Raw genomic sequence first — 13,840 nt, 5'->3', positions numbered from 1 at the left:
CAGGCATCTCTGTATCCACTGAAGTGATGAAGAACTGGATCATTTCTCCTGACTTGCAGTTTTATTTGGGGGTTTCAGTGGTAGTGGCCTGATCCAGCATGATAACAAGAAACTTTATGAATGAGTGGTGTTTGTACCAGGTGAATTCACCTGACCTATGCTTCACACCCATGTTTGCCCATATAGATAACCGTGACTTGTGAAAGCATGAATGAGAAGGATGAGCTGATCTCGTGTCATTCTCTGTCCTTCTGTTTCTCTACTTTCCTCCTTGTTTATAGCATTGGATTCAGTCAGCTCCATTCACAGCAGTGCAATTACCAAAGCTATTTCAGATTTGCAGTACTGCAGAGCTGCCATACTTTTTCTCACTGAAGTTTGTTTGGTTTTTTTTTTTTTTAAGTAGTACAGAGGTATTTAGCTAAATTGCACAGTTCCAAAAACATTGACAGTTAATCTCTTTTTCCTGTAAGAAGCAATTACTCTTGAATTTTTATACATCTCAGTAATGTGAAACAATTTCCCCAACTTCACCATCTTTTTTACTTTTTTAAACCCTCTTTATTTTAACCTAGTGGCCCATTCTTTCTGTTAGATATTTTCATTTGCACGTTTTATTAAATTATTCTTTTACTAATTTATTATAATGCCTTATACGTTTAAAAAAGACGCCGTTCTGAGTTTAAAGAGCCAATTACAGAACTGTGTGCCTGCTTTGATGGGAAAGTTGTAGTCTTCCGGCACTCTGACTTTTCCAAATAAACAAGTCCTTGGTGGCGTGAATGCCCGAGGTGTGTTCTGTCGGATCACCCGGCTGACCAGAGTGATGCCAGACTCTGTCGCCGCAGTTGCAGGATCACTTCCACGGTCCAAGGTAGAACATGGATATCAGTGGCCATGCTACCTCCTTCTGCAGCCTACACTAGCTGTCCTGCTAGCTTTTGTGCGTTGCTGGAACAGGTACCGAGCGATGTGAAAGCCCTTTGAATTCTTTTCATGCACTAATGTGTGGGTTCATAAATGCTATTTTTCTTGTGGTGGCTGCTACAGTCATGCAATAATAGATGCTGAGAGCAAGCTTGTATGTTTTAATAAGCAGACCCAAGCATAGTTGTTTTGGGTGTGCTATGAAAGTTTCCCGTTTTCTCCTGTGTTACCGTAGCCACTTTCTGCCGATGTTTGCTTCGTGGCTTTGCGCCTAACTTGACTGTGAAAAGGGTTAGTGATTGGGTTTCTTGAGGGAGGGATTCATTGCAAATGAGTACACAGTATGGTGTGAGAGGAGGGTGTTTGGGTTCCCACTGCTTTCTTTGGCAGGGAACTATAGCCTTCCTGTTTATTTGTTAGTTAACAGAATAAATACTATCACCTTGGGTTTTCTTGAACACCTACAAGAAAAAAGTTAGGGTTAGGGTTTTTGAAGGATGTTCCTTTGTGGAAGACGAGTTCTAGTTCTGTCAGCAAAGGCCTTGCACATGCTGTGATAAGCAGCCTCCACTCAGTCGATGTGATCCCTGGCGGTGGTCAGCCTGGCCCTGTAAAGTCCTGCTTGCACAGCTCTTGCTCTCCTGTGGGGCTGGCCAGTGCTTCCTGGGTCGGGGATAAATCCTGGCTGGGTGCAAACTGCCCTGTGCCAGCCTTCCTTGGCTGTCTTGGGCCTGCTTAGAGCATCTGCATATGTTTGCAAGTCTTGCTGGTGTGCAAGTTGTGCATGGCTGCGTGGTCCCTGGTGTTGGTACGAGCGAGGAGGTGTGCATGCGAGCAGGATTTTGGCAGCCCCTGCTTCAGTCTGCTGCAGCTCGGGGAGAGCCACACCGTCCAGCTACACAAATAAATGGTGCTGGTTTATTGAAGGAGCTGCAAATAGTTTGCAGCTGATCTAGTCTGGTCTCATGGCTGACCCTGCTTTGAGCAGGAGGTTGGACGTAGATGACCTCCACTGGCCCCTTCCAGCTTGAGTTCCTCTGGTTCTGTGGAATTTGTTTGTATGGACCTGTGCCTGTATATTGGATGTTTGTGTGTTAAAGTGACGAGAATGATGTGGAAAAACTTTTGAGATCTTTTTTCTACAGTTTCTAAAGATGCCATAATTTTTTTTTAATTTGCTGTAAACTTACTCATATTAATCTCACTGTATTTTTTTTTTTTTTACTTCCTTAGTCAAAATATTATGGCCAGACATTATTGACAGAAGTTTACAAGCATCTGAATTTGATTGAATCGGACTACTTTGGGATTGAGTTCCAGAACATCCAGTCGTATTGGGTATGTACACTTCCCTGATGAATTAGGTATAATAAAAAGGTTGGGTGAATGGAGTTGCTTGAGTGTCAAAAGTTTCAAAGTCTGCTGGAGTCTCCTGTAGGATTGTCTTTTTGATTCTTGAAATCTGCTTCGCTCACCAGAACAACAACAACTAATAAAGCAGAGGGGAGGAATTGCATTCTACTTCTTGTTAAATCTCAAAAAACCCTATAAAGCAGTTAAATAGTTGCTGATGTTTCTGCCTTCAGGGACATAGATAAAATCCTCCTTCTGAAAGGGGAAACATCAACTCAAAGTGTAGTCTGTGGAGCACTTACAAAATCGTATTGCAATGTGTAATTTTGGTAGTGTTCCTATTTTTCTTCAGTTAATTCAGACTTCAATTAATTTCCCTGAAGGGTCATTATGAACCTCTTTCTAAGAAATAGAAACCTCAGCAGACATATAGACCTGCAAGTTTTTTAAATCATTGATCTAGATAAATACTGACACTCTGTGAGTCTCCTAGTCGCTTATCCTGTACCTTGCGAAGAGGACAATGTGGCTTCAAAATGAAAAAATGTTCCCAAAATTATGTCTTCATTGGTTTTTTCTATTACTTTTTCTAGTTTTAGGACTCACACACAGAAAATATGGCTGAGAACATAGAGAATGCTAATAGCACTAATACACGCTGCTCTTGAGCCAAGGAAATACAGTAAAGCTTGTTTAGTTTCCGTTTCTTCTGCAAAGCATCCAAAGTGTTTCTGCATCTAATAAGGTTCTAAAGATCCTCAGCAGTCTCTCAGAGAAGTAACTAGTAAAGACCAAACATAATTGTCTTGTTACAATTTTTTGTTTGGAGTGATGGGGAAAAGTTGACCATCCAGAATACTTTGCTTTAATTTTATGGATACTCCTTTTACAAGAACAACAATAGTCTTTCTTTAAAAATGTGCTTGTCAAAAGAGAGAAATTTGTGGGAAATTAATATCGAATAAAAAAACCTTAAGTAGGTAGGTAAGAGAGATGGACAAAGCATGAAAAGCAAAAAATTTGGACCTTGTCATGTTCTCCAGACCTTCTGTAACTCTATAGCCTGGCTCCTGTCTACGGTCGTGTGTTTTGGCATGATTTCTGTCTTCTTGGCAGTGATGGTGTGCTTTTGCTGACTTGGCTCTTCTTCTGTCCAGATGAGCTTTAAGCACGGATCAGTGGTTTTTCTATTGATGCATGATAAATGTCAGTTCAAATAGATAAGTACACTTTTTTTAAAGCAAAGGAATTGCTGCATTACTGCAGTGAGGAGGAAATGTATACTCATAAAATACTGCTTTATTTGAATTTACTTTTGATGTTTTCATATTGCATTCAAATACAAATGTCAGTTTGTAATTCTTTTTTTCTTTAATTTCAGATTTGGCTGGAACCTATGAAACCTGTTATTAAACAAGTACGGAGTAAGTAGTTTTAAAAAAGGAAGTTTTCCTTAATTTGCATCTGCTTTATGTGGGTTGCTTTCACAATTATTACTTGATTTACTGGTTATGCTTCCCTGATAATTGTACTTGGTAGGGGTGATAGTGGTTCCTGTTCGGGCATGCAAACCTGACGTTTTTAATATGTAGTATGGAGTGGGTGGAATGGAAACTTAATGAAGGTATGATTCTTTCTCTGTGATAAATATCTAGATAGATTGGGTCAGCTGGTGTTACGTTTAAGTGAAACATGACATTTGCCATTTCTGAGCTTTTTTAAGTTGTGTTGTCTTACGGTGGAAAGAAAAAGGAGTATTCTGGCACGTACCCGTTGCACGGGAGGAGGTAGCATCTGCAGTCGTGAGATCCTGTCTGAGAGCTGACACACCTTTCAGAAGGGCTACAAAAAGCTGCACTCAGGGCTTGCTGACATGCAGGGAGTTTCAGCGGGGTGGGTATTTCCATCTCATTCTCAAAAACTCTCTCGATGTGCTCAGGAACAGTTTCGCTAAGAGAGCAGAGGTAGGGATCTCCCAGCTGGTGGGTGGCTGCAGCTTCAGAGTTCCCTTTGCTTCGGTTGTGAAATTTGTTTCTGCTCCTTGGCCAGGAGGATATTGCAGTAGTGATGCCATCTGTGCTTTATGCTACTCTAAAAAGTAATGTGAAGTGCACTCTAAAGGCTAAAAATAATTGAAGAATACGATATGCTAGTTCTTCTGATGTTGAAAGATTAGATCAAACTTTTTTTTCCTTTAGAACAGGGTTAAGCTGTTTGCTTGTTTTCTGTTTCTGATTGTAAAGGCTTTGTGGAAGAGCAAGGATCAGGAGGGTGTGGATTCCTGCTCCATTTCAAAATCTTAATTGAAAAATGTTGAAAATCAGTGCTGGGGGATAGTTTTTAGTTACTCTTCTGCCTAAAGCTGATTGCCAGAAAATAAAAAAATCACAAATTCTGGCTAGATTTTTTTTGACTTTAAGGTCATGGTTTTAACTTTTACCAACATTGTTTTTTAAGCAGAAGAGCCAAATCAGCTATAAAAGAAGGCTTCCTTAGGAAGAAGCTTATAAAAGAAGGCTTCCTTAGGAAGTCTTTCACTCTCTATTCCCCCCCCCCGCCCCCGCATTGTTGGAGTGCCGTATTTTTATATACTCCATGCAGTTACACTTGGTTTGTTTTTCCAGTGCTCCTGGCTATAAGGTATTATGTTTTAGTCAAAAGATCTGGTGGACCACAGGTCTGTGGTACTGCTTGGTTACTCCTTCTACATCCTCTTCTATACCATATAAATTGGGGAAGCTTGGTCTTAGACCATAGACTGATGGCTGTGTTCCCTGATGGTACATACATTGTTCTTAAATCGTCTAAAACTATGGGGATGTGCTAAAATTTATGGCTGCTCTGCTGCTTGGTGATCTACCACCCATGTTATGATGCCAGTGACACCGAAAGATTTCTTTTAAAAATTTTTTAATCTTAATCTGTAGGAGACACCAGTCAGTTGTCTGGCACATGTTCAAGTTCTGAAATAAATTTTAAATTTGTAAAGTTTTGATAGCTTGGATGAGAGCTCTTTTTTTTTTTTTTCTTTTTTTCCTTTTTATGCTAGTTGAATCCCTTCCTGGCATTCTGCTGTTTTTAAAATTGAAATGAGATAGGACTGTAGAAAGCCTTGAAAATGTTTACAAAACGTTAATTGCATGTATAGTAATTTAAGCTGTTCTTTCATTGAATCCACTAGCTGACATGATTGCACAGGAACATCTTCCTAAAACTTCCCTTTGACAGTACAGCTGAATACAAAGCCTTAAGAGGAGAATTAATTTAACTACTTGGTAATGTGGACACTTCAGGAGTAAGGGATTAAGCAAGCTGCAATAATGGAAGGACATTTACTTCTGACCATACAGCTATGCAAGGCTAGCCACATCTGCTGTGGCTTCAGCCTCTACGCTCCCCAGCCATGCTGGGGCTCCCTTCCCTGGTGCCCCTCTGCCTGGGCTCACTGCAGGCATGGGTAGCAGCTGGGTGCAGGTGGGCTAGCCTGGCAGTGATGCACACAAAGGCAGTCTGCTCCCTTCTGTGTGCCCTTGCTCTGTGTGCGGCTGCTGGGTGTTTCCCAAGGGAAAAGTGAAATTCTGGAAGAATGAGATGTGGTGAGTTTACTCATGTTGTTAAGAAATGCCTGAACTTGGCATCGATGGATGATCTTTTCCTATATTCTCACTTTAAGAAGTTTTGTTGAGGTTCTTTTTTGTTGTTTTTTTGGGGGGGTTGGTTTGGTTTTTTGGAATTTAATGATTTTGGAGTTAACTGTGTAACTTTTAGTCCAGCAGTAGCGGAATGTTAGATGTTATCATGGGCTTTAAGGTAATACAGCTCAAACCTGTTAGTTTATGTTGATGTCAATTGCTGTGTAGCTGTAGGTGTGCAGTTCTGAGTCTTTGATATGCTGTCTAAAACAAAAGCCCTAGATTATTAACATTTACTTCAAATTAGTCTTGGCTTATGATCTATTCTGAGATATATAGAACTTTGTGTTGTATGATGAGGATTTTATTTTTCATTAATTTCAAATGAATGCAGTCAGTTTTAATACCAAACCACTCGAGAAGGCAAGGAGTTTAGATCCAAATTTTCACTTTCCTAACAGGTACACAATATCAGGTTGGCATTTGGATACCTTCTCTGAGGTGTTGCCAGTTTTATATAGTGTTGTGTTCACCATACCCACATGGGTAATTTTTCCCAGCTTCTTTTTTTTAATTTTTGTTCTAGGTTTTGCTCAGATTTGGCCTCTTAAAATAAATTCTGCATCTTGGTTAAGACTAGGCTGGTGTTTCTTTTCCTAATTAGAATGGGACTTATTCATAGAGGAAAGGTGAGATTAAAAAAACAAAAAGAGGAGGAGTTGTGCTACAGAAGCAAATATGCAGTATTATGTTTTTAATTTTTAATATTTACTGTCATTTGATGTAAGTGGTGCTCAAAACACTGCCAAAATTGCTCCCTCAGCAATACTTTCCAGTTGATGGCGTGAATGATGTGCCGGTCTGTTCCTAACCTTGTGAAGGTCTTCCAAAGGCTTGGAGTATTTTCAGAAATTTGATGTAAAGTTTTGGTCTTTTTACCAGAATCATTAAAATTGTTTATTTTCCTCATTTGGTACATCTCAAGAACTTTAAAATCCTTAGTATGGTTTTAGTCTCTGCCAAATGTGAGCTTTGTGTATCGTTATAGGGTGTTATTTCCAGTCTCCTTTCATTTCTAGATACTACACTGTAATTAGAATGTGGATTTTTTTTTTTTTTATTCACCAAAGCTTTGGTAATTCTGGTATCAGAGGCTGGGAGCTGCTTTTCTGACAGCTGTGATAGTCTGAGAGTTAGTTCTCCCAGTTACTTGGCAGAAAGCAAAGTTTGTTATTCCCCTGTTAGCAAACAAAAGGGTGAGTGAGTGGAGGAACAATTGGTGTATGGGAATCAGGTATTCCGGACAGAAGAAATCAGTGTACTTTGGGGTTGATGGGGTTAAATTGGACTTTGTCAAGCTTTAAGAGATCTTGGTGTTTAAAATAAATTAAAGCAGGCTGGCTTGTGCTTACCAACATGCTCAAACGAATTTTTTTTTTTTTGGCTAAGCTTCCTTTGAAACGGCAGCAGCATGCAGAGTCCTGGGGTGTATGGGGCTGGAAGGCACCTCTGGAGGTCATGCATAAGCAGGGCTGGCTTTGAGGTTCAGTCGGGTCATGAAATACGTGGATATGCTGCCCATAGCACCCAGAGGAGAAGAGTCTAGCAAGAAGAGGGGTTGCAGTTTTTACCTTCCCAGGTCTTCCTCTGCCTTCTAGAGGGGTCCATCTTTCCTCGGTTTGCCCTGCCTTTCTCTGGCTCAGCACACTCAAGGCAGACTGTCCTCACTCCTCGTGGGAAGGTGCACACTGGGGACAGGTCTCGGTCTGTCTCAGTTGGGTGTAGATGCTGTCGGTGGAGCACAGGGCTGCGGTGGATGATCGGTGGTCCTCTTGTCTGGGGGATGCTGCAAATGTAACATGGATGCTCAGTAGGCTTCTGTAAGCATAGGTTGGCTACTGCTCTGACTGCGTGCAAAATACTCAGCCTTTTCTGCTTTAAGACAGGAAAAAAAGCAGCAGAACGGTGGTGCTCAGTTGTGGCATGGTAAGCAATTGTGGTCCCCTGTAATATTTCTCTGAAAATACTGGTGAAACAGGGAAATGTGGGCATCGAGTCAGCTGGTTCAGCAGACTGAGTCGTGAAATTGTTAACGCAGTTCAGTTGCAGTTGGATTTTTTGTTGTAAAATGTTACACAGAGTGTTATGGACTATTCCAAATAGTTACTTAGGATTCTGTTTAGATTTAAACGTTAAATTAGTCTTCTCCCTGTTGTCGAGATTGACAAGAACAGTGTTAAAATTGGGAAGAAATGGGTATTAGTGGGCATGCCAGGAGCAGGCTGCAAGCGCACTTTTATCTCTGTGGGGAGCCAGCTGGTTCCGGCTTCTGGATTCAGTTCATTGACAACTCTGACAGTGACAGTTGGTGTTGGGAGAGCCTGTGGGATGCGTCTCCACCCTCTTCCCCTTCTGGGAACCTCTCACTGGGTCATTTGTAATGCTTTTGTATGCAGTCAAGTAGTTGCTTTGGGGTATTATAGCTTTCATGTTGCACAAAACTATTTTTATAGCATTCAGACTGCAGACTTGCCTTGGAAGTAGTATAGACAGTTCCTCTGCAAACTTACCTGCTGTATCTCCGTTGACATGGACAATCTATACCCCATAGGCCCACTATAGTTAGCTGGCAAGCTGAAAGCTGGCTAGGCTTTGTGTGCGTTGTATTTCTCTGCATGTTGGAAAACATAATATGCATGTGCTTATGAAGAACAAGGGTTGTTTTTGTGAAATGACTCATTTTTCTTATAGGACCAAAGACTACAATGCTTCGTCTAGCTGTAAAGTTTTTCCCTCCAGACCCGGGTCAGTTGCAAGAGGAATATACTAGGTAAAGTATTTTTCGATAAATTTGATTTGCATTACCTACTGAAATAAAAGGAATGTCAGAGTAGGAGGGCATTGCATCTGCTTCCAAACAAAACTTACACTGAAGATGAGCAAAAGAGCACTTTTCGTTAGTGTAACAGTTTTAGCAGACACATGTTGGCAGATGAATGTTATCAGAAAAAATATTTTTCGAAACAGAAAACAGTGCAGGTTATGGCTTGCCAAACATCACAGTGTCAAAAGAGACAGGGTGTAGAGGAAATATTAAAATTTATAAACAGTACCTGTATAAAATAATCAGTACATATTTTAATAAATGATGTATCATTTAAACTTCAGAAGTCCATGCTTTAAGTATTCTACAACTAGCAAACACACTTTACTGTTCAAGTTTTTACCAATGCTCATCATGGGTCGCTTCTGCTGATTGCTAACTGATTTTTGGTAAACTAAGCTGACCTATCCACTTGCTAGCACCTGGGAATGTGGTTTGAAGCCTGTGCCTGTAACAAGGACATTATCCAAGATTTTAGTGTTTAAAGATCTCATTTAGTGCTTTTCCCAGTTTTACTACTATTAGTTGGAATTGCTTTGAGAGATCCGCAGAGGTTCCTTATTATCCTTCAGACTTATTTTAGAGCAAACCAGCATGGTAACTGCTGTGATGTGATGTGCTTGTCTCTTATAATGATAAATGCTATCTAAATATTTCCTTTGTTCCCCATTTTCTTATGTTAATTGCTGTTTCTTGTAGGAATTTCATTAGGAATACAGCTTTTTGGAGCAGGAACTGTATTTTTGTCTATTTATGGAGTACTTATCATGGAATTCTGGTCTGTGCTTAGAGTGTCTAGGTATTTCATAATGCTGTTAATGATACGTACACGTTATTGTGAGTCTGTTGAAGAAACCAAGATAGCTCAGTCAGATGCGCAGAAAACAGCATACTTTACATAGTCTTTAATACATACCTACAATACTTTAAAATTTTTTTAAAAAGCACTTTAAAAATGTATACCTTTTATTATCTTTTGGCTCAAGAATGTGATACATAATGTTTTAAAATTAATTCTTTTAAAAAAAATTACTGTTCTCTTTCAGGTTGTAATTCAGTAAAGAATATCTATCAGTCTGTCAGTTCAAAGGTTTATAGTAATAAGTTGTTAACCTGTTTACTGGAGTCCTTATTGCACCTTCTTTCAAGTAAAAAAGAAAGCAGGAAAGACTTGCCAGCATTACGTTCATAAAAATGTATTAAAATTGGTTTAGGTTACTAAGTCAGTCCTTATCAGCAGACCTTCAAGGCTGCCATGTTTTTCTTCTATCCTTGTATGTTTTGCAGGCAGCTTATCACTTACACAAAACTGTTACACAGAAATCTATTCCTCTTTAACAACTGATTTGGGAAATACTTTAGTTAAATGAGTGTAGTGGTTTAAGAAAACAAAATTTAATTTCTTACTGTCTTTGTAGGCTGCTAACATTACAGTCCTGGAAAATAGAACCACTGAGTAAATTAATTGAGTGCTAGCAGAAACACTCATTGTTTTTCCTAACAAGATACTAGGATCAGTGAAGTTCTCCCATCTTTGTTGTAATAGATAAAGTCACTTGAACTATTCATTAAGTTTCTTTCCAGCTAAAAACTACAGCTGCTGTTACTTCACAGATCAAACTTGTTAAAAGTGTGGTTTTTCTTCTGCTTCCTTCTTCCTGTGTGTTCATTTATGCTGATAAATTGCACTGGATTAGTCACAGGTTGTTTGGTTTGATTTGACTGTGGTAGCAAGGCTTATGTGTTACCTTGTTCTTGGAGAGAGGAAGAATTAGGAGATGCTAGTTTTATAAAGGACTGCTCAGTTATTTTAACATTCTTTCATGTGTTAAGGTGGTACTTGTAACTCTCTCTTAGGTACCTGTTTGCATTGCAAATCAAGAGAGACTTGGCAGAGGAACGACTGACCTGCAGTGACAACACGGCCGCTCTTCTGGTCTCTCACCTTCTGCAATGTGAGTATCTCAGCTGTGGTGACATCGGGTGATGTTGCCATTGCTAACCCAAGTTACAGCAAAGAGAAGCTTTTGGTAACGAAAAGCATTTTCCATCTCACGGTATTTCCTTCTGTACATGCAGTAAACCCGTTGATAACACTGGATTATCATCAGGGCTAGCTGTGGTGAGGAACAGCTGGTGCTTATGTATGAGATAACTTTGGCTTTGTGGAGACTATACGAAACCAAACCCTTTGCGTGTTGTCTGTTTTCCCTGGTCTGCAAACAGGGTCACTAGCACTCCTCATCTTCCAGACAGCTGCTCCCATCTGCCTCTGTGCTTCCTTGGCTTCGTTTCTCAATTTCCCTGTGGCTGGGGGGGGAGATAAGTGTGTAGACTGGGCTGAAATAAAACTAGAACAAGTTCAACAGTAGGGCTGTCAGCAGCTTTCATCCTTGCTGGGATTGCAAATGGAAATGGGAAGCAATTGGTTTGGAAGCTCTCCATGTTGCTGCTCACTCAGTCTGTACGTGCCTAAAGACCTAAAAATGTGGCCTTTAAGATGAGTAGGTTGAAAACCTTGAATGGGTTCAGACACCAAATCAGCTCGAGCAGCAGTCAAATCATAGAGTGTTTACAAATCTGTAACCTGAGCTGCAGAAATGGGTTTTTGTGCCTCATTGCTGGCTTGAAACAAAAGCTATTAAATGATACTTCTTCACATGTTCACTGCTAAATAGTTATTAGTTATATAATTCTGCATTGTAATATAATAATACAATTATATTAGTTATGGTGATTTTATTGGAAAAGCAAGTCTATCTTGTGTGTGTGCCATCAGTGAGTGATACAATTAAAATTTGCTCATGATTTTCCAGCAGTGCAGTGTGGAGCTGGTGAGCAAATCTCAGTATCTGGCCTTGCTTATGTTGATTCTCCCCCACTAGAAAATTAGAAGTGAGAAAGAGTATGATTATTTTTAACACAAATTTCTTTCAAAAAGTGCCTTTCAATTTTTTTTTTTCCTGTTGTTTCATATGCTGGCTTGATTTTAAACAGGATATTGCTGTGTTCTTTTTAAGAACAGCTGCCTTGGATGAGATTATTAATTCATTTAATCCAGTCTCCTTTCTCTGATAGTAGTTGATAGCAGATGCTATGGGGAAGCCCTCAGAAATTGAGCAAGCATATGGTGATACTTCCTTTGCTGCATCCATCCAGTGATCTTTGCATGTGGCCCTTCTAAGTCAAAGATGGACTCTGCATCTCTTTGTTTGGTTGCCCTTGATGAACTTTGTTTCCATGCATTTGTCTAACTTTTGAACGTGCTTATATTTTTGGCATCCTCCCATGAAAATGAGCTTCACAGCTTAGTTTTGGGGAGGTTTGTAGGATAAGTTATATCCTTTTGTCCTTTTAAAAGTTTTGCATTTTAATTTAATATTGTAACTTCATATTTTACTATCAGAAAAAGTAAATAACTTTAAAAAAAAACTTAATTATTCAACTTTGTAATTTTTATATACATCTGCTGTATGTTCTGCCTGCCTCATGCTTTTCTTTTCCAAGCTAAAGACTTCTGGTCTTTTCTGTCTTATCAGATGGAAGCTGTTCTGCACTTTTTGTTTCATGCTTTCTTCTTCTGTAAATCTCTTCCTAAATCCACAGCATCATTTCTGAAAGGTGTGAATATGTGAAGGGGAGACCAGAACTCAAGATGTAGGTGCTGTGGGGATTTATAGTCACATAACACTGCTTTCTCTTTTTGCTATGTATTTATTTTTGGACAATTCCTAAAATTAAATTTGCTCTCTTCCCAAGTAGGCTTGTCCATAACTATTTTACATATATTTAGAAAAATTAAGTTGAAATGTCCTGGTTTGGTATGAGCCATCTGTAAGGAATAAATGTTTAGACCACCTCACAGGACTTCTACAAGCCTCACATCTTTGACTGTAAAGAAGTCTAAGTTTTCAAAATGATGTTTAAATACTGCTATAATCCCCAGGAAGTCTGCTTGGGATAAATGTGAGATTTTTGTAAAATGAAGCTGGATACAAAGCATAATGCACAAATTTGAAGCACTTAAAGGAAAATACATTCTGGCTTTTGGGGGTCTCTGAAATTCTTACCAAGTATTTTCTGCCATTGTTCCTTTTGCATTGTTTCTTCTTATTCTAACATTGTTTTGTTTTCTGTAATAGCCGAAATAGGGGATTTTGATGAATCAGAGGATCGAGAACACCTTAAAACAAATCAGTATTTGCCAAACCAGGAAAGAATTGAAGGAAAGATTCTGGAGTTCCACAGGAAGCATGTGTAAGTGAGGATTAATGTATACTGCTAATGTATACTCGTGGGGAGCAGGTGGACTCTCATGGTGGAGGTTGAGCATGCTGTGCGATAAGATGTTAAGATTGTATAAGTTAAACACCATTTACATCTAGCAAGAAAAGTTGGATGTAGCAATAGTTACATAGTAAGGACAGAGTTGTTGGGCAGTAGTTTTTCTCAAGGGATTTTCTTCAGTGCACCTCTAATAACATACCAAAGAAAGCTATCATGAGCTTGTAATAATGGTTTTAGGCAAAATCATTCTTCAGAATTTCCAGTCTACAAAGTTTACGTTCAGCTTGCTATCAAATGCATAGGTCTTGTTTTTATTTAAATAATTAGAAATCAATTGCATTGTACTCATTCTGAACTCATTAAGCATAAAGGAGATGGAGAAGGATGGAGGGAGTGGGGGAGAAATAACTTTCATCAGAATTTATGCAATACCTTATCTCACAGCTGGAGTATTTTTGAAATAAGTAAAGTTTATTAGGGACAAAGAAACTATTTGCCACAAATATAAAATTAATTCCAACATGCAGTCAGGAACTGCAGAAACGAGTGCTTTGTTATTTGAAATGCCCACTACTCCCACCGTGCGCATTCAGTGTACAGTAAGATTCTGTGTTTTACGGTCTAATCTGGCTGGTCTTAAAATGTGAAGATCTGCTTGGTATGTGCAGTGTAAAATATTTTGATAAGGAAGAAGATTTGGAGCAGACAGTCAACATGGTGCTTATGAAAGAGAAGTCACCCTACGGGGAGGATCTGT

General features: G+C 39.3%; 1 protein-coding gene across 10 annotated transcripts in view; it reads left to right on the top strand.

The window, feature by feature from the left end:
- FARP2 (FERM, ARH/RhoGEF and pleckstrin domain protein 2) overlaps window positions 1–13,840 on the top strand; it is an 80,978-nt gene that overhangs the window by 20,780 nt on the left and 46,358 nt on the right. For 9 of the 10 annotated variants that reach the window (XM_030026934.1, XM_030026935.1, XM_030026937.2 and 6 more), the window contains 5 exons: window positions 2,161–2,265; window positions 3,662–3,704; window positions 8,664–8,742; window positions 10,654–10,751; window positions 12,939–13,053. In XM_030026934.1, coding sequence (XP_029882794.1) covers window positions 2,161–2,265; window positions 3,662–3,704; window positions 8,664–8,742; window positions 10,654–10,751; window positions 12,939–13,053 — 440 coding nt within the window. Of the gene's footprint in view, window positions 1–2,160; window positions 2,266–3,661; window positions 3,705–8,663; window positions 8,743–10,653; window positions 10,752–12,938; window positions 13,054–13,840 lie in introns of those variants that run through there. The other variant, XM_041126462.1, reaches the window with a different exon arrangement.

This window comes from Aquila chrysaetos, chromosome 10 (assembly GCF_900496995.4).
Source record: "Aquila chrysaetos chrysaetos chromosome 10, bAquChr1.4, whole genome shotgun sequence".
In the NCBI taxonomy this organism is placed as follows: domain Eukaryota; kingdom Metazoa; phylum Chordata; class Aves; order Accipitriformes; family Accipitridae; genus Aquila; species Aquila chrysaetos.
The sequence above is the reverse complement of the archived record's forward strand: the minus strand, read 5'-3'. Positions and strand labels throughout refer to the sequence as shown.